The sequence below is a fragment of the Gymnogyps californianus genome, chromosome 5, assembly GCF_018139145.2.
Source record: "Gymnogyps californianus isolate 813 chromosome 5, ASM1813914v2, whole genome shotgun sequence".
Classification (NCBI taxonomy): domain Eukaryota; kingdom Metazoa; phylum Chordata; class Aves; order Accipitriformes; family Cathartidae; genus Gymnogyps; species Gymnogyps californianus.
Window position 1 is genome coordinate 9,489,174 of NC_059475.1, and position 22,227 is coordinate 9,511,400.

The 22,227-nt window shown below is 40.9% G+C and overlaps 1 protein-coding gene across 1 annotated transcript in view; it reads left to right on the plus strand.

Moving 5' to 3' along the window:
* Positions 1 to 3,383: 3,383 nt before the first annotated feature.
* KIAA1549L (KIAA1549 like) overlaps positions 3,384 to 22,227 on the plus strand; it is a 72,904-nt gene continuing 54,060 nt past the window's right edge. Inside the window, exons 1-9 of the mRNA XM_050898018.1 lie at positions 3,384 to 3,609; positions 6,463 to 7,077; positions 8,503 to 8,615; positions 10,084 to 10,303; positions 11,397 to 11,530; positions 13,933 to 14,095; positions 17,242 to 17,301; positions 18,885 to 19,036; positions 20,505 to 20,676. Coding sequence (XP_050753975.1) covers positions 3,399 to 3,609; positions 6,463 to 7,077; positions 8,503 to 8,615; positions 10,084 to 10,303; positions 11,397 to 11,530; positions 13,933 to 14,095; positions 17,242 to 17,301; positions 18,885 to 19,036; positions 20,505 to 20,676 — 1,840 coding nt within the window. The 5' untranslated portion in view covers positions 3,384 to 3,398. The remainder of the gene's footprint in view (positions 3,610 to 6,462; positions 7,078 to 8,502; positions 8,616 to 10,083; positions 10,304 to 11,396; positions 11,531 to 13,932; positions 14,096 to 17,241; positions 17,302 to 18,884; positions 19,037 to 20,504; positions 20,677 to 22,227) is intronic.

The following is a 22,227-nucleotide window of genomic DNA, read 5'->3' on the forward strand; positions in this document are numbered from 1 at the left end:
CTAAACTGCATCAATTTTTAACTTCCCGCTGTGGCATATTGGAGATGTTTCTTGTTATTGCAAATGGAAAGATCCCTAATCAATGACGGTTGTTTTAATGAGGTTACTGCTAAATGGGTTTTAGGATTGTTGGAGGTGGCAGTTAGTCAATAGCCTGAAGTATGAAAGAATAACAGGTAATCCTGAGACATGAGGAACAGCTACTGGTATGTACAAGCAATGGCTCAGTGCAAAATGCATGCAGGGTGGAGTTCTCATTGCGACTTTCATGTTGATTTGAATTCATCAAGTGTTTTCAGCTGTTGATAGATGTAGAAGTGAAATATTTTCCCATGTCCACCCTTTTTCCATGATACAGTCTTGGTTTGCACAGTATTTGATAAGGATCTGTAGTTATTGATATCATCCTACCAATTCTCAAGCAAAGAATATGTACTTCAGTTTAAACTCCATGTATTGGGAAGATAATTTTGCCTTTTGCATGCTGCATCCAGTTACTACCAGGATGTTGAATTTATGGCAGAAGTTTGAAATAGATACTGATAGTCAGTATCTTTCCGTAAAGGTAGAATCAAAGAAAACTTGCTGCAGTGGAATACCAGCATTGTATATTGGTTGCAGAATATTGTATAGTTTTTTTAAACCTTCAGTAACTCAAGAGCTTTACTTCATTAATGGACATAAACAGAAAAATTGCCAGTTGGTACGGAATGGAAGAAACACGAACTAAAGAACTAGAATTAAGCAGTGGTTAGAGGACATTTTTATTCAGTGTTTTATCTTCTTTGCATTATTTGAGCTTTCCTTTACTTCTTGTCAAAATGTGGAAACATCAATTCAATGTTTTTTTCAGGTTTATATTGTCTTTCTGCTCGTAATCATTCTCATTAAACCAAAGTGTGAAGAAATATATGAGGAATGGTGCAGACTGTGTGCGGATTGATGTTGACAGATTTCGCTATTTTAGAAAACAAGAAAACATTGACTTGTTTAATTCTCCTTTAGGACTTGTGTTTGCTAAGTGCTAGAAGAAATCCCATGTGAAGGCTTTGCATTCACTTTTCAGTACGGCCTTTCAGTTCAGAGGTGAAACAAGACAGTTAGAGGTGTAACAGATCGGGTAATGATTTCATCAGCTGAGATGACCTCACAGAAATTGAAACTGCAGGTTGCCTAAGGCCTGATTTTTGCAAAGCACATCATGTAGTTCTTAATTTCAAGCATATGTTTGAATCCATTCTAGTTGAGCAAAATACATGTCTACTTCTTTCCTACCTTCTGTTAAAAAGCTGCCTGACTGTAACAGGGAAGGAAAAGCCACCAAAACACAGTCTAAATCACAGTGTGCCTCCCAGCATATGGTGGAGCATGTAGAATATCAGAAATCAGGCTACACCAGTCATTTAGGTCTCTGGTCCCCCAATGACACATCAGCAGCCACAGCACAAATACAAAAGCATTACTTCTGTGCTGCAAACCTCTCCTGGTGGGTCAGGTTCCCTGGTGGACTCTGCAGCCTCCTGTCCAGCCTGCTGATCTTATGGTGCAGCTTCATAAAGGCTGATTGGACTTCCCCTTAGCCTGCTTATCTCTCCTTGCTGTAGGTAGCCCTGTGTCTGCCTACCTTTGCTTTTCTCTAAAATGCTAGTGTGCAAGTTAGCCTGTGTTAAGTGAAAGGTCTGAGGACTTTTTTGGTTGCTAGGAGGGTAGAGCTCTGTTCTCATCCTGGAGCTGCTCCCCTAAAACAAATTGCTTCTGGATTCTATATTCATTCTTGCATTTCAGTGGAGGAAAGATAATAATGGCCATTCTTCACCACGGGTTAATGAAACTCTTAAATACAGGGATAAAAGGGAAGATCTGTGGTTTGTTTGGTTGGGGTTGTTTTTGTGGTTGGTTGGTTTGTTTGTTTTTAGAGTGAAAATGCCATGCTGAACATAATTCCAGCACGTTCCTGTTGAATGCACACAGGAGCCTGAAGGAGCTAGTCTAATCATCTACTTTGGCCTGCGCATATGGATGATGGGCACTGTAGCACAAGGGTATCACAAGAAAGAAATTTATCTTTAAATAGGTGCAGCATGACCCATTTTCCTCTCTTGCACTGCATGGTGTTCTGCTGCTGGCTCCTGTTTGTATGGGCTGATCCGCTTCGGGGCTGTTGGCTCTGTTGACCCTTGGGTTCATTGGTGGCTGGAACTAATGTCCAGCCCATTTTATAACCATGTATCTTAAGGTCTGGCCCTGCTTACTCTTCCACGCCATTACGCTGGAGTTATTCATAGGGGTATGGAGGAGTTTGGCATCCTCTGTGTCTAATCCAGATGCGCTGCAGTTGGAGGGCAGGGACTAGCTCTGTATTGTGCCTCTGTTTAGCTATGCAAGGGGACGCAGCTTGGCGTGGTAGCAAGTGCCAGTACTGAGTTTTGATCTATTATCTTGGCGGGGGGGAGGGGAAAAAAACCCCTTAAATTTTACTCTTGAGTGAATCTTAATCTTTAAATTAGTAAGAATGTGAGACTTCCCATGCTACGATTTTAAAATAACTGTAATCATTTTAAGAAAACAAAGCCTAGGAACATTATGGTATTGAATGTAGAGTAAACCGGTGTTTGAAATGATGCGTTGTACATCTGCATATATCAAAAAAGGAGTTTAATTTCCTAATTTGTTTTGGATCTTGCCCCCCTTTCCTCATGTTCATCTCTGTTTTATTTTCTTCCTTTTGTGTCTATAATTGCATGCATTATTAGAACTGGCAAGACAAGCACCTCCAGATGCATCCTACAGGAACCCAGCCAATGTTGACTCTGTTCCCATGTCAGACTGCATGCCAAGTCAGTGAAGCTTGGTTGTCAAAATCTATTCCCTTTCTACACTGCTTCTAAACCCATCTTCTCACATAATGTTTTGACACAGGGTGACTGATAATAACATCAAGAATTGTCCCAAGTTTAAGAAGGTGTCTTCTAGTATGTTGAACCATCCCAGTTAAAAGTAGTATTTTGAAATAGTATGGTCTAGGAAGCTTTCCTTATTCTTCTGTCAGATGAAATGACTTGAGGGGTTTATGATCTGTCACATTGCACCTTTCACTGTTTTTTGTGGTGGTTTTTTTTTTTAACTTTCTGTGAATTTTTATGCCCTTTGAATAAAAAAAAAAGTTTACTAATTTTACTAAACATAATGCATTTTGTGTTGTGATTTCTTCCAACAAGACAACAGCTCCTCTTCCTTTTGGGGAAGAATATACTCATTTTACTTATTATTTTACAGGTATCAGGCAACAGCATATCAATGTTGCTCCTTCTACAGGATCTTTTCCTAATTGGAGATCTATACTATCACCAACACGGCCTTCCACAGAAACTAAGACTTCCTCAGTAGCTGATATTTCTATGGGACAGACTTTGGAGAATGCAAACTTGCTTCAGATGATAAAAACAACATTGACTGGCACACGTACCAGGACTTTGGATCAAACTCATCTGTCGCCCACCCTTTATCAAGGCAGTGGAAACAGTGCATCCCAGGAACCTGCTGAAGTTTCAGCTGAGTCACCTCTGAGGTCATCATCTCAAGATGCAGATGAAACAGCTGCTGTATCAGGTTTGCCTCAACTTAGTATGTTTGCCACATTGTCCACTACACCATCAGTGACACATTCGAGTACAGCTGTGCCATTTCAGCTAATACCATTAGAAACACCCTCCATTTCAAAAGAAAGCACATCAGGATCAGACATGCTTGCTGCTGTTCCATCACCATCATTCTCCTCATTGGTAATTCAGTCACCTCATACCATTAACTTTTCTAAACCAGCTGTACTGCCCATCAAAGTGCCTTTGTCTGCAGATCCTGAAGGTTTCTTCAACACAGATTCAGCCAGCTCGCAGGTTAGTGAAAGCAGAAATAGCCCTCTAAGCACGGTCACTGTAGTACATTCCAGTATGGTGAATCACAGAAAGGGTCCTGAGTTGTTTACGGGTATCATGCTTTTCAGTCTCTTTGGATCGACAACAGTGCATTTCACAGAAATAGTGGGAAAAAGGTCTCCTTCAGAAAGGACCTCTTTTTTGTCTGTATACTCTGATATTCCTGTGTCAAAAACATATCAGTCTTCCCTGCCAGTAACTTCCAGAAGCCTGTCACGGTTTCCCAATAACAGTATGTATAATGTATCTTCTACTGGAGTAAAACCAAACAGTCAGCCATTTAAGGCAGCGTTGACTGACAGAAACAGTGATATCACTCCTCTGTCATCACCAGTTTTTCAGGATAAAGCAGAGGTCCCTACATCAGTCTTCCATCCTGTGGGTACTCCACATCTAATACCCCGAATGAGTCATCCTCAGTCTTCCACAGCACTGACTAATTGCACTACAGGCTCTACCAGTGCACCTTTCATGTCATCAGCTTCCGAGAGCCTGGCTGAGGTCTCCAGCTCAACAGAGAGCACGTCTTCCCTTTCATTGCCAAAATCACTTATTGCAGATGCAAAGCACGCTCGCAATGCAGTGCTGCCAGTACGAGCATTTAGAAGTGAAACAGACTTTCTCTTTAGAAATGCAACACACTCCTCTTCAACAAGCACAAGGTCTCCCTTGCTAACTGAGACAAATGACACCTTTACTAGGATAGCACGCACAAACAGTCCCAGTGCAGCAGGCACCGATGAGGATACTTTGCAAATCCCTTTGACTGTTTTCTCGCGGCACTTGGTGGTGGCTCTGAATCAGACTTTTGCAGAAGACCTGACTGATGGAGCTTATCAGGCAAACAGCATGCGATTGCCAACTGCTTCTGCACGTACTCTCGCAACTTCTGATGGCTTTCCCGTGGCAAGAATAGCTCAGCAGCCTTTCACAAGAGGGGTGACAGCAAAGATGTCCGTGAACTTTAATGCTAATAGAGTTTTGCCTTATGAATCTCAGCTTTCCAAAGTTTCTCCAGATATCCAAACCAGTAAACTCCCCAAAGCATCAAAGATACTAGGCACTGTTTTGGAAACAGCCATGACTAGTCCTGATCTAGCTGCAGTGCCGTTAATTACTTCTACTACAGGCCTTTCAAAACCTGAACCTGCTATCACAAATATATTTGCTACTAATATCTTTGTGACTGCACATCTCCCACCTGGAGATGTGGAAAGTCCAGATGTAACTGCAAATGAAGACAGAAATATGAGAGTACCCACTGTTGTGAACCCACATGCAGAATATTCACCTCCAAGAGCTTTAAATCATTTTACCTCTGATCAGACTTCACATTCAGTTGATAGAGAGCCACTCGCCTCTGTCGTGCCTCCAGCGTGGGGTACACTGCCATCACTCATTTCCATGACAACGGTGATGGACAGCCACAGCTCCAGCTTTTCGGGGCTTTTGAATGTGGACTCTGAAGGCAATTTAGATCCTGTCAGCTCTCCTGAAGTCGCAACTTCAGCTTCTACGTGGACCAATACAGCATTGCTGTCTTCAGCTGGCATTAGTATTCCTTCAGTAAAAACTTCAGTCAAAACAGCAATAAGAGAAATTCCTCCAAGTACTTCTCCATTGGAAACTGAGTACCATGCACTATACTCAGTAGTTTCAAGTCTGCAAAAGAAAATGAATACAAATAAGCAGCCATTCTTCTCCACCCCTTCAGCAAACTACACATATGCAAACTCTAGTAAAAATGTTTCAATTTCACCCTTTGCTGGAATGAAGTCGAATAGTTTTCCAGAATTTGATGTAGATGCATTTGCACTGAAAACATCTCCTGTTCAGTATTCATCCCTTGCTACCACTTTGACAGTGCCTGACCCCCGGCAAAAAAAGCATGGAAGGACAGCTGAAAATGTTGTTAATTTCTTTACTGTTGGAGACATTAATATCAGTATACACTATGAAGCACCTCTCCATTTACATGTGCCTTCTGTTAATGATACAGGTGCTTTCCCTAGCTCTCTAGTATCACAAACAATTGATGCTGGAAAGATTACTTTACTGATAAAAACCTTAAGCACAACACCAACGTTGGCTTTTCAGCTCACTGACAACTTGACTCTTTTAGCCAGCAATGAAAACGGTGCCATCCACAGCATACAGCCAACCGAGTCCCCCTCTCCCGTAACCAAGCCTTCTAGCTCAACTCTCTTGCATGGTTTTATTACAGAAGAAGACATCGGTTCTGGAAATTTGCCAGAATTTGCAGATAACCAATTAGAGTCCTCTGGTTATTTGGTTACGGCTGATAAAAATCCAGCTACATTTAGTGTGGAGGAGTGGGACACAAGTGCTACAAGATGTAGTCTAGTTCCCGGTAATATATCTAATAAAGCTACCAAGGGCATCCCATTGCAAACCCCTACCACCAGTGCTCTGCAGTCAGTCATCATAACTTCCGTCCATGCATCACCAACACAACTAACTTCTCCTTTTTTGTCAACAACCAACTTTACCCATTCTGTCATTACAGTGTTATCTGGAGTATCTTCTGGTGCAATACCTACAGTAGGAACTTCAGAAGCAAAACCACTAACAAGAAAATCATCTCCAGCTTCACCAGTGCCAGCTTCTTCCTTCTTTTCTCTAGGCACTGAAAACACACCTTTGCCATCTGTGATGGCTTTAAGCACACCGATACCGACACTAACAAAAAATAACACTGCCACAAAATTGACATCGGATCTAAGCTCAGTAGGAACACATACAGATTTTCCTTTTGCAGCAAGAAACACAACTGCATCACCTGTGGACATGACAGCTATGCTCATAACCCCTAAAAGCAGCACGGTCACAGCTTCCACACTTGCACCCACAGCACATGTACCAAGGCAGATAGAAACAACAGTAACTGACACCCAGAAGTTCCCAAGCTCAGAAATCACCAAAACGTCAACCCCGTATCCACTGACAATTACAGCAGCTTTGACATCTATTACAGCATCAGCGAAAACAACTAGGCTTCCCCCTACTCCAGTGGAAAACACCTCTGCTCCTCCCGAAACCACAGCAGCAGCCGCTTTCGCTAACATGACAGCAGCTCCTCCCCTGGATTGCCGGCTCTCCAGGAACCTTATGGTTAAAACAGGTACGTGGGGCCACTGAATTTGCTGAAAGGACCCCGCTTGTCTATAAGGGGCAACTGGTGATGAGTGGGAAATACACACAAGTGTCAAAGAACGTGGGGGAATTGGTGATTAATCTGGGGACGAGGCTGCTGCACTGACAAACCGGACAGATAAAAGCAGGGTTGCTAGATAGGAATGGCATTGGCTTTATTTGTAGCTTGGATTTTACAATGAATGTGCCAAATGAAGTAGTGAGATTAGGTGCTCTGAAGTTCAATGGGTCACTGCAGGAATCTAGCAGAACCACTTATGTGGAGGGACAACCCGTATGACATGATGGTTTGGTCTCTGCTCTGCAGTAAGGAGTCTGTGTCACTGAAGAAGACAGTGCAGTGACCTGCCTCAGTGTTTGGCCCTGTTTACACGTGAATACCTAACTCTGTTTTTATACAAAGGCCTAATGCTGTCATTAAAGATTCATTTGAAAATAATGTTTAGTATTTAGAGTTGTACGCTTCAAAATGGGAGGATTTTGAGCTTTCTGTGTGAACTGTACCACGTCTGGCTCTAGCTGTTTTTTCACAGACAGCTTTTCCTTAGCGGTAGGAACTCTAAACTAAAGGGGTGTGGAGAGGTCCCTTGCCCAGGCTTCATATGGACTCTTTATGGTAGCACAGTGCAGCACCAGAAGATGTGTATATCTTGGAGATCTCCACAAAGAAGAATAGCTACATAAAAGGGTTTATGACCTTGTATAGACCTGAATGATACTGGAGACAATGAAATAAGCAGCTTTTGGACGTAATGTGTGTTTAGTAGCTGCTAAATATCTACATCAGCACCACGATGAGTACAACAACTATTTCTAAAGATAGAAATAGCTTGTATACAGTATATGATTGAAAGTACTTAAGTGCAGCTATAAAACTCTTTCTGCAAATTATAAGAGAAAAAGAAAAAGCTAGTGATAATGTTAATAAAGAAAGTGTACAGACACTTCCTAAACGGAAAATAATTGTAGAAGTGGAGTAACACGTTTCTTTGTTTAACTCTGGCCATGAAGGTATGAAGCGCATGTCCTCTACATAGGCCTGCCTGTGCAGCACGAGCTCAGTCCCCTGGGAATGCTGCACCACTCTGTCCGCAGGCAATCGAGTGACATCATACCTCACTCCGAAAGGCAGCATGGCAAAGACTTGTTGTTGTTGCTAAAGTGATTGCATTTGTTAGACCTCACTCTGGAAACAATAGGCTATTGCCACGGGATGAATAGGGAACTCGGGGATGCTGCTGAGCCCCTGCAGTTCTTGCTGCCTTTGGAGTTGCTGCAAATCCTAGCTGCTTTGATGATCTCCACCAAGCTAGCCCAACGTAAAACAACTGAAAAAAGCAAACAGTAGCATGGTAATGTCTCAAATTAACATGTGGCTTTTGTTGTTCCACAGTTCTGTTTCTGAACACAAGGAGGATGCTGATCAGCAGTCCCTTCAAGGAGAGTGTGAGAAAAGGACTCAACCAAGTGCTGAGACAAGCTTTCAACCAAAATGTCAGCGCTCAGGTAAGCATGCTTGGCTTGCCTGCATGATGTCACCGAAACAGCTCTTCCACCAAGAGAATCCCAGCTAGCTGCAGCTCCAGTGGTGTCTCTGGATGCAGGAAGCCTCTTGGAGTGGAGCGCCGAGCTTTTCCTATGGAAAGCAGGCATAGGTGGCACCCAATCTGGGCTCTAAAAATATAGAGACTGCTCTAAAGCTTTTACCACTTTATTTGATGAAGTAGAAGTAAGAAATGCAAATTTCTTTTTGGTATGTTCTGGGAAACGACTACTGACAGCAGTTTCCTCCTCCCCCTGCAGCTCCGGAATGACTCCTGTTCACAGTCAGCCAAGTGCTGCTGTGCTCAGCCCGGATCGATTGCAAGAGCAGGGCTGGTAAATGGGGTGTCACTGCTGTCAGTCCACTCGCTGGTTGCAAAACCCAGTACCTGACAAGTGCAATTCCACAGGGACGAAAATCCCGAGCAGGGAGAAAGCACGTTTTATTGAAAATAAATGAGGGAGATGTGTTCACCATTTTGCAGCTAAATTGCACGAACCTCTGCATTGCTGCGTGTAAGAGCAGGCTTAGGTGGATTGCTGGGGCACTCTTCTCTGCAATGCAGGTTCCCATGCACTTAGGTAGGGGTTTGTGTTGAGCCCAAGGCTGTTATGAGTTATACTCACCAAGCCACTGGGAAGGAAAAAAGTAGTTTTGCTCAAAATAGAGGGCATCAGGTTGACTTCTGTCCTCACGCTGTATTGCTGCAAGTTTGGATGATGTTAGTCGGTTTGGGAATTGTATGTTCCTGAGTCTGAGCAGCAGCAATAAAAACTGTCAGGTTTAGTCCCCCACCTTCTTGTAAACCTGAGAGAAGCTGCCTTTTTCTAATACAGGAAACCAGCAGGTAAAACTCAACTCGTGTTTTGGCTCGCAGTGTGTTCGTTCTTGTGGTTTGTCATTTCTGCTCATATAGGTGACAGCTTAACCATCTGGGACAGTATAGGAAAATAGTATAGGAAAATAGCATAGAAGAGACAGTTGAGGTTGAATCAAATGTTGGAAACTTTTGTCTTTCAAAAATCTGTCTCCAAACCTGCAATGATAGACATATGCACAAAGTCAGTGAACTTCAGGTATGAAGTAGGAGCTGGAAGTTCTCTGGATCATCTGTATTTTTACATTCATAAGTAAAATGTCCCAGTATCTATATGTGAATGAAGCCCCAGCCTAACGTAGAGGTGTGAGCTGTGGTAGCAATACTGCACTGCTTCAATTTGGAGCACATGCTGCATGGGCTGGGTCTAAAGCTCTCTAAGCAGTTCTGCTAATACCATGTCTGATACGACACTAACTGATCCTGTAGGGTTTATAGGGGATTACAGGATAAAAACCCTGCAAGGGAGCCATATTCAGGATGAGAAGTCCCATCAAATAGTGGTTGAACTGCAAACAAACTGAAAAAAAAAAATGTTTCCCTGTGTGTTTTAGGTTGAAATCCTGGAGCAATCAAATAATGTAACAATTGGTTACTACGTTACACGGGGCAGACTGGTTTTTATTGCAGCTGCTGTAATTGAAAGGCTTCTTGCGTACGGCATTAGCAATGCCACAGCAGACATAAAGCAGCATGTACCACATCTCCAGTCCGTGGCAGCCCTGGCCTTGCCGTGGAAGCCCCTTCCCGCGTACCACTTCCAGCTGAAAACAGGTAAGCGAGGTCCTGCCCGCCCGCGCCTGGGGTTGTGTGCGTGTGTGTGTGTGTGTGTTAACGGTGCGGTGCACAGGGACGATGCTCCTCCTCCCCTTTGCCGTCCTGCCTCAGCCCCTGCTCTCTGGTGCAGCGATGCAGTAGCAGGACAAGCTCTACGTTGGTTTCAGGTGTTGATGTTCCCAGCACAAGCAGGACAGCCGGTGTGTGCATCTCTGTCCTTCGTGGTGCTCTGCTGTCACCTCTGTTGGCACTGTTGTGAAATGAAGTGGCATTGCATTAGGGATGAGTCACGCCCATATGCTTGACTAAGACTTGGCATTTGATTGAATGGACTTTAATTGACGGGTTGTGCAGTAACCTGTGTGTTTCTTTTGAGGATGATCAGATGAGAAACATGACTATATGAGAGAGAGAGAGAGAGAGAGATACACACATATTGTTCTGGCTGGACCCATTGGATTTGACCTAGGTCCCAGCTGTCTGACCCAGAGTCACTGTGTAACCCCCCTGTACTGTAGCAAGCATCAGTGCAGAGCAGTTGCAGTGCAGCAGAACAGTATAAGCTATGAGAGGGCAGAGAGTGCTGTAAAACAACGTATTCAATTGTAAAAAGATTTCTTATGTGTGTGCTTGCATGTTTATATACACATACTTATTGCAATTACCCAGTTAAGTACATTTTTCCTAGCACAAACAGAATGAGAATCAATATTATGATTGATTATGTCTTGCAAGAGCAAATGACCTGCAAGATTTAAGAGTATACCTTGCGTTTTAGAGTGATTTCACTTATTGCCTGGCTCCGAGTAAGTATATGTACAGTGAACTGGTCTTACCATCTTATATATCACTGCAGAAACAATCTCCATTTGCTTGTGGAGAGTATCAGCTCTAATAATGCAATTTAATTCTTACATTTTGTCTTAGTTAAGGCTAGTTTAGTGCAGTGCTTGAATGACATAAACTGATCTTATGTGGCATTATTTTCACCTGCTTAATTTGTAAATTGATCATTTTGCTGTCGGGCATTACAGGAGTTATGCAACCAAGAATATTTTGTCCACATACAAATACGTTGTTCCTTTTCCAGAGCTGCAGTTTGTGGGTCAAACAGACAATATACAGTCATGCAAATTTGTTCAGACCATGGAGCAACGGTTACAGAGAGCATTTCAGGATGCTGAAAGAAAGGTCTTAAACACCAGCAACAACTTAACAGTTCAGGTACAACGTTGCGTGCTTTGCCAGCGCCTGTTGCCAAACTCTCTGGGTTATTCTTTGCTATGTGTATGCTTGTATTTCAACATAATGCCTTTGATAGCCTCTATAGAAGTAAGTTTATGCTTTCATCTGAAATAAGATTGTTTTATGTATTGCAGGAAAACTTATAAATGCATGATTTATAGAAGACTTACTGTTATTTTCATGAATTTGAGTTTTACTGTTTGCAGTTAAATCATTTAAGTGAAATTCAAATAAAAATAAATATATACAAATATTCTTCGAAATTTGTATTTTTACTGAATATGTTGTTCTGACATATTAGTTGCTTTCAGTGAGGCTATTCAGGTATAAAGATAGTGACATGCGTAGCTGTTTGTAAGATCTGAACTAATGGAATATATTTTTTTTCTTTTTTTTGTGTGCATTCTAGTTCCATACTCGCAGACTCAAATTCACTATTAAGGGCCTGTTTTTTGCAGACCTTTATATGTATAGTGGGCCAACACTCTTATGCTCTGTGCCATACTTCAGGAATAAAGAAATTATCCTTTGGGTGATGTTATGATATGCATTTGACTTATGATAAAACTCTGTGTATGGACTTGTGCTCCTTGGAGTAGTTTGTATGTAGCTTACCCGAAGGAGAAAATTGGTCATCAGAGCTCTGCTTAGTTACTTTGGTACTGTTTCTTGTAAGCTTGTGTTCAAACTGGAGGAGCTCAGAGAGGGAGAAAAGTGTATGGCAAGAGATGACCTACTGCAGTAGGTAAAGTGATTATCAAGCTTTTCAATAGCTGGACCCGTGATGCTGAGGGTAACTTCATCATGGCTAATTTGCTCACGGCAGAAGTGGCAGATCTCACAAAGCACCTAGGCAATTTTGTAAAGAGCCCTAGAAGAAGGTAGTAGTTGTGGGTTTTGTGGGTATTGCCAACTTAGGAAGTGATAGGATGGAGGTCTTGGAGGCAAGATATAAACTGGGAAGTAAGAAGCTGAAGGGTGTGATCTTCATGATAAACTTTTCTGAAATTATTCCAGTACCATGCAAAGGACCAAGTCAGTACAACAGCACATAGTACCAGGGTTTTAGATTAATTACAAACTGAGGAACAGTTCTGGAGCAGACGGGGCTGATTCAGAAAAGGTGTTGCTGCACTACAAGAGTAGAGGGAAGGGCAGCAAGATGGGTAAAAGGTATGAAACAACTTCCATGCAAGGAGAAATGAAATTGGCCATGACTCTCCAACCATGAGTGGTGTAGTGAATCAGGAGCAATCATCTGGAGTTTCCCATAACAGAACTACTCAGGCTTAAACAAAAAGAAGAATCCTTTCACACAGTGGGTAATAAGATCTTGAAGATGTCTGGGTGTAACTGGAGAAAAAGTATGGAAGTTACAAAAAGCAATTGGCCAAACATATAGAATAAAAAGTCATCAACCCTTTTTAAACCCAAGCATATGATTTATGGCTCAGACCATAGTTGTGGGCTAACCTTACACTGCAGAAAAGAGTACTCTCCTCTTGCCCTGTGCTCATTCTGCAACCATCTGCTCCCAGCCATTTGTAAGTGGACGTCGGCTAGGCAGACCTTTGGTCTGACCTTGAACTCTTCTTCTGATGCTTTTATTATACCATGTTTAATGTTTTTACTTAGTGATCCAAATCATAAAAATGGAGTATTTAACATTCATGAATGCTGAATGCTGTCAGCCCTGCCTACAGTATCAGTAGCCAAAAAACATCCCTCTTGTCCTAGGGCATCAGTTTTCCGAGAAAATATGTTTTTTCCATTCCTGCTCCACCTTTGCCTCTCTGCTTCCTGCATAAAACTTGTGTTTGAGGATCTGATCCAGTAATCACTAAATAGAATTGGTCCTTAAATGCAGTCATCAGATTTGGGCTCAGGAAGAGACTGGCATAGAGCTAAAGTGGGGAGGAGAGCAGGTAATCGTATGATGCTAGGAACGGAAGAGACATGATATCCCTTTATTTTATATGGAAAAGGTGTAGGTCTAGATAACCGCACTAGGAAGGCAGCAAAGAGAGCAAGACATACAGGCCTAATTCCTCTGCATCAAACACTGAATGCTTTTTCTGATAAGCGTCCTCTCCCTCATCTTACATTTCCTGGTAGAAACAGGGAAAAGTATTTTCAGTCCTGACTGCACCTTTTCTGCCTGCTGCTGTCCTCCAGTAACTCTGCATGTGCTAAAGTAGGAATTAAAGTATCACACAAGTAAAGTTTTACACAATCATGTTGAGTGAGCTGTATCTAATTAATTGTTCAAGTTAACATTTCCCCAGTTTGTTTGCACTAGTTTGATTGGGTGGTTTGTTTTTGTTTTTTTTTTTAACCGAGCTGGAACACAGCTACACATTATTTCTTTACCTTTGTTTCAGATTTTGAACACCTCCAATGTCTCCCAAGCTGTCACTCTGTTTTATGTAGTGAACAATCAAAGCACAACTCTAAATGGCACTATTTCCAGCAACCTTCTTAATCAGCTGTCAGCTGAGCTGGTGGGTTTCTACCTAACCTACCCGCCTCTCACCATTGCAGAATGTAAGTATGCGCTTCCCAGCACACAGCTCCTTAAGATTAGCCAGCGTTGGGCTTTTGCTTTGCAAGCACCATAAGCTTTGTCGTCCAGCTCACAGATTGTAGGTGTGTTTGCTGACTTTTTTTGTTTTAAAAAAAAAAAAAGAGGGGGGATTAGGTGGGTTTTTTTTCTGGGTTCAGTATTTACTTCAGCTGCTAGAAACACTGGCAGATAATTAAGAAAAACGCATATATGCTGTCATTAATAAAAAAAATGCCTGTGCCAGGTTTGAAACAAAATAAAATTGTAGTTTTATATGAAACAAAACACAGAATGTCCCCAGTTCTCCATTTCAGGAAAACTTAGCACAGCAGATGAAGTTAATCTTCAGCATAGCCCTTTACTTCAGTGGAAGACTCAGCCCCTGGTGCTTGCTCCAGTGGCAGGGCTGGGTAGCACGCTTTGAGTGTGTGAGCTCTATCTACGCTTCTCCGTTTAAAAAGTTGTTGCTGTATTTGCTGAACTTCATCCTCAGTTTAAAATGTGGTCTAAGCACTTTAGCGTCAATAATTTGCTTGCATTTCAATTGTTATGAAGAGTCAGGTACAGAGAGCTAAAGTTGTGTGTCTGGGCAGCCTCTATGGCATATACGCTTTCTGACTCTGCATGCTAATTTCTCTAAAATGAATAAAGGGACAAGACATTTGATTATGGAGATTTCTGTTTAACCTGCTTGTTAAACTTGGTATGTGAAATTAAGCTCACTGTAGAGCTGGGTTATCCGTTCACTGGAGGACATCAGTGTTTACTGGAAGTGAGAGGAGACAGTGCTGGGTACGTCAGTGCATGGTAGTGGACTCTGGTTAAGGAAGGGCAGGTTTCAGCTGATCTCACTGTGTCTAAATCTTCATGAGATGCTTGTTAAATTTGAAATACTGTGCTCAAATACCAGTAAAGATCTGGTTAAGCTTCTGGTAGCTATCAAACTCACTGATAAGGCTAAACCAGTGATGGAGTAGTTTGTGATTTTTCATTTCAAGTATGGAAATAATCGGGCACATAAGGGTAGAGCCAAATATGTCTTTATGATCGGAACACTGAACTGAGTGGATTCGTAGCTTTAGGTAAAATTATTAAGGTGCTTGTTCATTTTCTGATTCTAAGAAAAAGCAGAACCAGGCTGCTAGAAAGTGAGCACTGGGGAAAACACAAGTTACCTTTTTTCAATCCATTTTATTTGCAAACAGCCCAACAGCAGAGTAATTATCTTGTGCAATTCTTCATCATTTACTTGCATAATGAGCTGTCTGTGGGGTAAGTGGTCACTGTCTGGTGCAAGGCAGTCAGGAATCACAGCTAACTCTGCTGATTGTGCAAATCCTTGAAAAAGGAGAGGTGTATATTATTTTTGAGGTATTACATATCTAAACCAGATATTTGTAAACAAATAGATGAAACTGCCCAATGATGAGTTCTTGCACTGCGTTGGTGCACTTTTGAATCAGACTTTCCATCACAGGGTAAGAGACACATCTCAGGGTAGACTTGCATTTTCATCAAGTCTTTCCACAGGCAAGGGGAGGTGGAGGGAGGCTGTTGACAAAGGGTGTGCTTGAGGACCTAGAAAGGGATGTAGACCATTCGTCATCAGACGGGCTCCTTCCTTTTTGTGGCTGGCGGGTGAGCCTGTCCGAAGAGTGCCCTGTGTGCAGGACTTGTCTTCACGGGGCATCCAGGAGCACAAGAAGAAAGCCCGAGGAAGTTTTGATGATGGCTGTGCTCAGTTCAAGTGTTTGGCCTCCAAAATAGGCCTGTTGCATAGGAAAAGGATTATGGTGCTTCTCACAAAGGCAGTACAGGTGTATGCTTCGTACTCAGGAGCCATTTGTCACGCAGTAAGAGTCTCGTGTGGTATTGCAGTGCTCTGCTGATGCCTGCACATGATGAACTGACCCGATAAAGTCTTTAGCTAGTGCTCCTTTAACAACTAAGGGCTCATATTTCATTTTGGAGTTCTTGGGTTTATTCCCAGTGTAGCAGGTGTACTGCAAACTCATGAACTTAATGTGCACGTAGTGTTTATGGCTTCAGACTGATAGCGTGTCTTGTGAAAATCTTTACTTTGAAAAGTGTTTGATGCTTATTCATGTGGCAGTGTAGTTGTTTCAGTTTATCAAACAAATATTGCGGCTGTTGTCAGAGCATGTTATTTCCCAGTAGGCTCCAGCAGCTCCTCCAGAGCCTTCGCAGTCTGTCATGGAAATGCACAGCTCAGGACACGCTGTGAAATCCCTCCTCAAAAGCAGTTACTGCGCGTAATCAGATCCTTTACAATGTTTACTATTTCAAGCCACTTTAGAGTTTAAAAATCAAGGTAACTCAATAGCAGCATATCAACGTGCAAAGCATGGATATTTTCTGAATTACGTTGCAAGTATTAATGCTTTCTGCGTTGCATAAACTATTGAAAAAATGCTGAGCTGTATAATGAATTAGCAGCATATTGAACTTTACAGCCTAATGCACTTCGGAGATAGAAAAGCTAACAAAAGGCATCAAAATGGCAAACATCAGTTTCTCACAGATGTAAACGCATATGGCAGTAATACCTGAAGTGGTGCAGAGTGAGAGAGTGAGAGTACCACACTCTAAGGTGTGTTCGCAGTTTCGTTAGTCTCATTTGTAATTCATGTGGAATTGCACTCTGTGATTGGTGGAATCTGATCCTGGCCTATTAGTATTTCAGGTTAAAGTTATGGTCTGGGTTAAGTAAGGATTAAATCACAGAATCATCATAGAATCTCATCTTGTTTTCCCCAGGGGTTTACTCACAGAGAGAAAGCAGCAGAAATGTATATAACATAGACGTGCATACTACCTATCATTTTTAGTAATGGGCAATCCTGGGCTTTGACCCAGACAATGTACCAGCCAATATTTTGGCAACAGAAGATGTATGTTCTACTTTGTACGGCAGTGCTTGTACTGTTTACACTTGATGTCCTTCTTCAGACAGAAGATAAACTGTAACCCTGAAAATTATGCCTCTAGATCTCCTCCTGGGCCATAGTTCAATTTTATTTATCACTGTCTGGTTAACCAGTTTTGGGACATATAATGTGTAGGATGTTGGAATATTATGACGTGATTTCAACTTTTATTTTTAAAGCTTTGGAGTATCCAAACCTTGATGTCTCAGAGTCAACTAGAGACTACTGGGTGATAACAGGTACTTTTTAATCTCCTTCCCTCCTCCATGCACTTCAGATAATAATTTTTAGTGCTCATTTATATAAACGCATCGGTGCAGTAATTTTACACAAAAATAAGTGGTTGCCCACTGAACCTTCCTGTTGCATTCAACTGGGCAAATGTATTTAATGTTACTCTGGGGCATAACTGTGATTCATCATCTTGAACAGAGACATCTCCTGCGTCCAACACCTACCTCAGAATTTATGCCACTTTGGTTTAAGCACTTCTGAGAGCAGCATTTTCTTCTCAGAGTTTTAAAACACAAATAGGCTTGCTTTTTTTTTTTTTTCCCCTGCAACTTGGATTTAAATCTGAAATCAAAAAGTCTTGTACACATAACCCAGGAAGAAAGGTGATCTGTTAAACCGAGGAAGTTTGTTATGATTTGCTGACTGTCTGGGTCCAGGAATTTTTGCAGCTTTCACCTGAACCATTAAGCATATAACTTTCTGTTGGTGGAAAAGAAGGTGCAGAGAATGCTACTAGGCTTCAAAAATACTTGTTTTATCACAGTCATTTCACTGGTATCACATTCTCATTCACAATCGTTTTGACTTTAGAAGTGATAACTGGGCAAGAAAGACACCCTTTCCCTCAGACATCTTCGAGTGAGTAGATACCAAAGCCTTTCTAATCGGTGTGTCTGTACCTGGAATTGTTTAATGCTCAGGAGAGCAAGAGAAAAGGAGCCTGACATGAAACAGCTTAAATTCTACACTCTGCTTCCAAAAGCCAGTGTGATTTGGCAGCTGTTATATCTATTCATAATTTTGAGATAAAAAATAAGTTTGTGCAGATTATGATCCTCTGAAGGGAGTGGTACAGCTCCTCCCCATTTGGACCCCGTGAACCCGATACTCCACTTCTTGCCTTTGTGCGCTTACTGCAATGGAGTATTATTGATATTACAATGGAAACACTGTTTTCAAAAAAATCATAATGGTCCCAAAAGATTTTTGAAATAATATTGAAAAATCATACATATGTATGAATTAAATTAGCATACCATATCACTTTTTTGAACTTTATGTAAATTTAGTATCTTTTTAATTTTACATTTATTTATACTTAGGAAATGTTTATTCAGTTTTCAGTGCTCTCAAACGTATGATATTTTGTTTCAAACTGAGTTGTACAAAATCTTAACTTCAGATTTCAAAACTGCTGGATGAAAAACTGTGGTTTAGTTAACAGGAACATCTGGAAATAAGCATAAAACCAGGCAGGTCTCAAACAGGTTTTAACTTACTTTTTACATTGAAGATCATAGATTAGGTGCTTCCCGAAGCCATTTTGGTAAACTGAAGGCCTCAGAAAGTTTTTGGAGGATTTTGTTCTCTGAAATATTGTTGACATTATCTGAGAAGAACAGTGCAGGGGCTGAAACAGAAGCACGTTATATCCCCATCGGGAATTACTGAGGGGGTGTAACAGTGTCCAGCTATTTTTCTTCTAAGCTAGTTAGTACATCCCTCTCCCAAACTGCCCTGCAGACCATGTGTTACTTTATCTGTCCATGTGAGGTGTGCTGGTATGTGATTTTCTCCATTCCCACAGTTATTCAAGGGGTTGATATTGCATTACTGGGACTGAACAATCAGAGCTTTGCCAGATTAATGGAGCAGCGTTTGGCCCCGCTGTTTATGATGTCCCATCAGCAAGGAAGACGATTCAAACGTGCCACTACTGTGGGCAGCTACACTGTGCAGGTGGTCAATGCGGCATCGGTTGCGCCTAGATGTGTGTTGAAAAAAGGGCTTCGTTTGCATGTGTACTGCCTCAATTTGTGTGAAAAACTGTTTAACTGGGTTGAGATATCCTGTCTTTTTTCATGAATACCAAAGCAGCGAGTGCAATATGCGTGGCATTACTAATGGATTTCTTTTTTTTGCAGTCAGCTATGTTTGCATGCCTCTCATCTTTTAGAAATTGTCATTAGTTAATCAGCGTTAATAAACATTTTCTCTTTGGTTGCTATGAGGATTGGTACAAAGTACATATTTTAGTGTAAAGTCTCGTATTCAGCATAATGAAGAGTTCCAGGCTTTTGTTCTTAAATTAAAAAAAAGTTTCCTAGGTCTTCCTTTCCTAGGTAACTCAATAAAGCTAGAACTTCTTTTGTCCTTTTGTTGAAAAAAAATGTATGAGGCAGTCTTTATACAGGGTTAGTCACCAAATCATGTGGCCACAGATCACATTATGAAGTAGAGATTTCAGTCCTGGGTAATTTATTAATCATCTTTCTCTTATTTAGCAACATTTCCCATTCAGTATTTTAAAATGATCATATTTTGTTTTCTCACTGATTTAGCCAACTGATGCTAGTTGTGGGGGATTCAAAGAGGATCTGTCTTCAAAAATTGCATGACAAGTTATTGCTTTTATTTTTTTAATTACATGATGTTTTTCAAGAATTGCTTGTTGTGAGAGATAAAAACAAATTACTACTTTTCTCGTTTGCCCACAATTCTGTGTGTTTTCCCACTGAAAGAATTTTAAAAAGGGAACAGGTTTTTACTTGCCAAAAGTGTGAACCTTTGTAAAATTTTCCATGAAAACATGACATATTTTAGTCCATAACATAATGGAGAAGAATCACAAAACTCCTTTTTCCTCTCATCATTAGAGGTGTTTGACACTTCCTCTACTCTCAGGAAAGACAGAGGTACAGTGTAAAAATTCTGCCGGTGTTCTGCAGAATAAAATGGAAAAAGCATGGTTCTCTTCATTGTCAGCTTGGGATCAAAAATAATGAGTATAGAAGTAAAATGTGAGGGAATTTTTCAACTGCAATATGCCAGTAAAGTATAATTTTCAATATTAGGACAGATTTTAAGAATTCTTTTTTTAGAGAGGACTGTAATGTCCAAACATTTGATCCTTTCCTCCTTTTTACTGCATGCTTTTCTTAGTATAGGGTTTTACCTTAGGATTATGTTTAAAATTTTCTAAGGCGGCAGTCAGTCCTCCCTAATCTTAATAGCCTAGGCTATGAAGGGGAAAAGCTCTGATCCTGTGAGAATGTTTGCATGGAGCTTATGCTTATATGCGGTCTTGAAGGAGCTCCCTGAGGGCACTGCCTTCAAGTAGCTCCTGGCAGGTTTTGCAGTGGTATAATATGAACACAGTTTATTTATCTTTCTCTCATTTTCTTTTTTTTTTTTTTTGGCCTGAAAGATGGTAAAAATCCAACGTATTCCAGGACCCAAGGAGCCGGCTGAACTGACATACTATACTTTATACAATGGGAAACCTTTGCTGGGCACTGCAGCTGCCAAAATTTTGAGTACCGTTGACTCCCAGCGGATGGCCTTGACACTAGGTTATGTTATTCAAGTTCAAGCTGATCGTAAGAGTTCTTTTAAAAATTCTGGTTTAGTCCTGTATTTCTTCTTCTTCTTTTTTTTTTTTTTCCCTTTTCTTTCTCTGTGAAAACACCAGTGTAGGTGTGGGGAGCCTCCATTGATCACAGTTGCACCTTTCTGAGCAGCTGCTTAAGTCAGGCTGCTCTTTTTCCTATGGAAGACAGACTAATCTTTTATCATAGTAAATCAAAGCTATATACCAACTGTTATTTAGCCAATCACTGTAAACTCTACTGTACAACTAATTTTACACACATACAGTTGTATGAACTGAACAACTTTATGGAACTGTAAAGTCAGAATTAATTCTGATGCTAACGAAACCATGACACCACAGGCTAATGACTGCTGGGGCTAAACTGCTATTCAAATAACTTGGCCCAAAGGGCTATCAGGATGTCCCTTATTTTTAACTTGTTCAAAATAACATAGATTATTTCTATCTCAAAGGGATTTTTTTTTTTTTAAAATAATCATTTTCACCAATCTTTTGTAAAGTGTACCACATGGCTGTTAAAGATACTGTTTAGACACAAATCAGAAAAGTGAAATTGAACAGAACTGCTTGTGTGTATGGACAGCTTTCAGATTCAAGATATGGTACTATCATTCAGAATAATGGGGCCAAAGAAGTAATCCATTCTTGAAAAGTAAAGTGCTTTCAAATTTCTCTTTTAAGACTTGCATCAGTTACTGAGTGATTGTGGGCACAGGTGTTTTCTTAAAAAAAAATTTTTTTTGTATTCCTGTATAATTGACCCAAGCCTGTGGTGGAGCTTGGAGGGGTTTTTGTGCAATAACAGCTTAATATATGAATTGATGCCTTTAGCTAACTGAATGTCTCCACTTTGCCAAGGTATTTATCCAGATGGAATTAAAATTATATAATGGACTTCCGTACTGGATCTCCTTGCTGGCTAAACAGCATATAAAATGGGACTCTCTGGTGCCATTATTTCTGCCTGAAGGAGCAGTGGTATTGAAATAATTACATGTAACAGTGACAGGAAAAGAAGGGATCACTGTAATAAGTAATTGACGTATCATCCATAAACATATGATTGAGTTAGAAGACTGAAGTATGATATAATTCCAGAGAATGCACTATATACTGTACCTGATCCTTGATTTGATTACAGTCTGATACTGACTTTAATTGGACTGAAACCGGGGATCTCCATTCCTGCTTCCATAAAGTCTAGCATTTAAATTCTAAATTACTTTGTTTTCCCTAAGAATATTTCTTTAATGTAATTTTTACTAAAGCAGCTATAGAAAATACATAGCAGTTTCCTAGCTCTTGGTGCAGTTTTGTGATTTATACGGGTATTTAGGTAATTATGACATCTGCTGCTCATCAGCTAACTTTTTACTTCCATGGGCTGATAAGGCAGCCTCGTTCACCTGTAGATTTTCATGCAAGTTAAATATGCACAGAATACTGTAAGAAGAGAATATACAGAAATTGAAATTATGACCCCAGGTAACTGAGATTGTGAAGCTAGAGTATTTGAAATGTAGGAGGTAGTTCTATC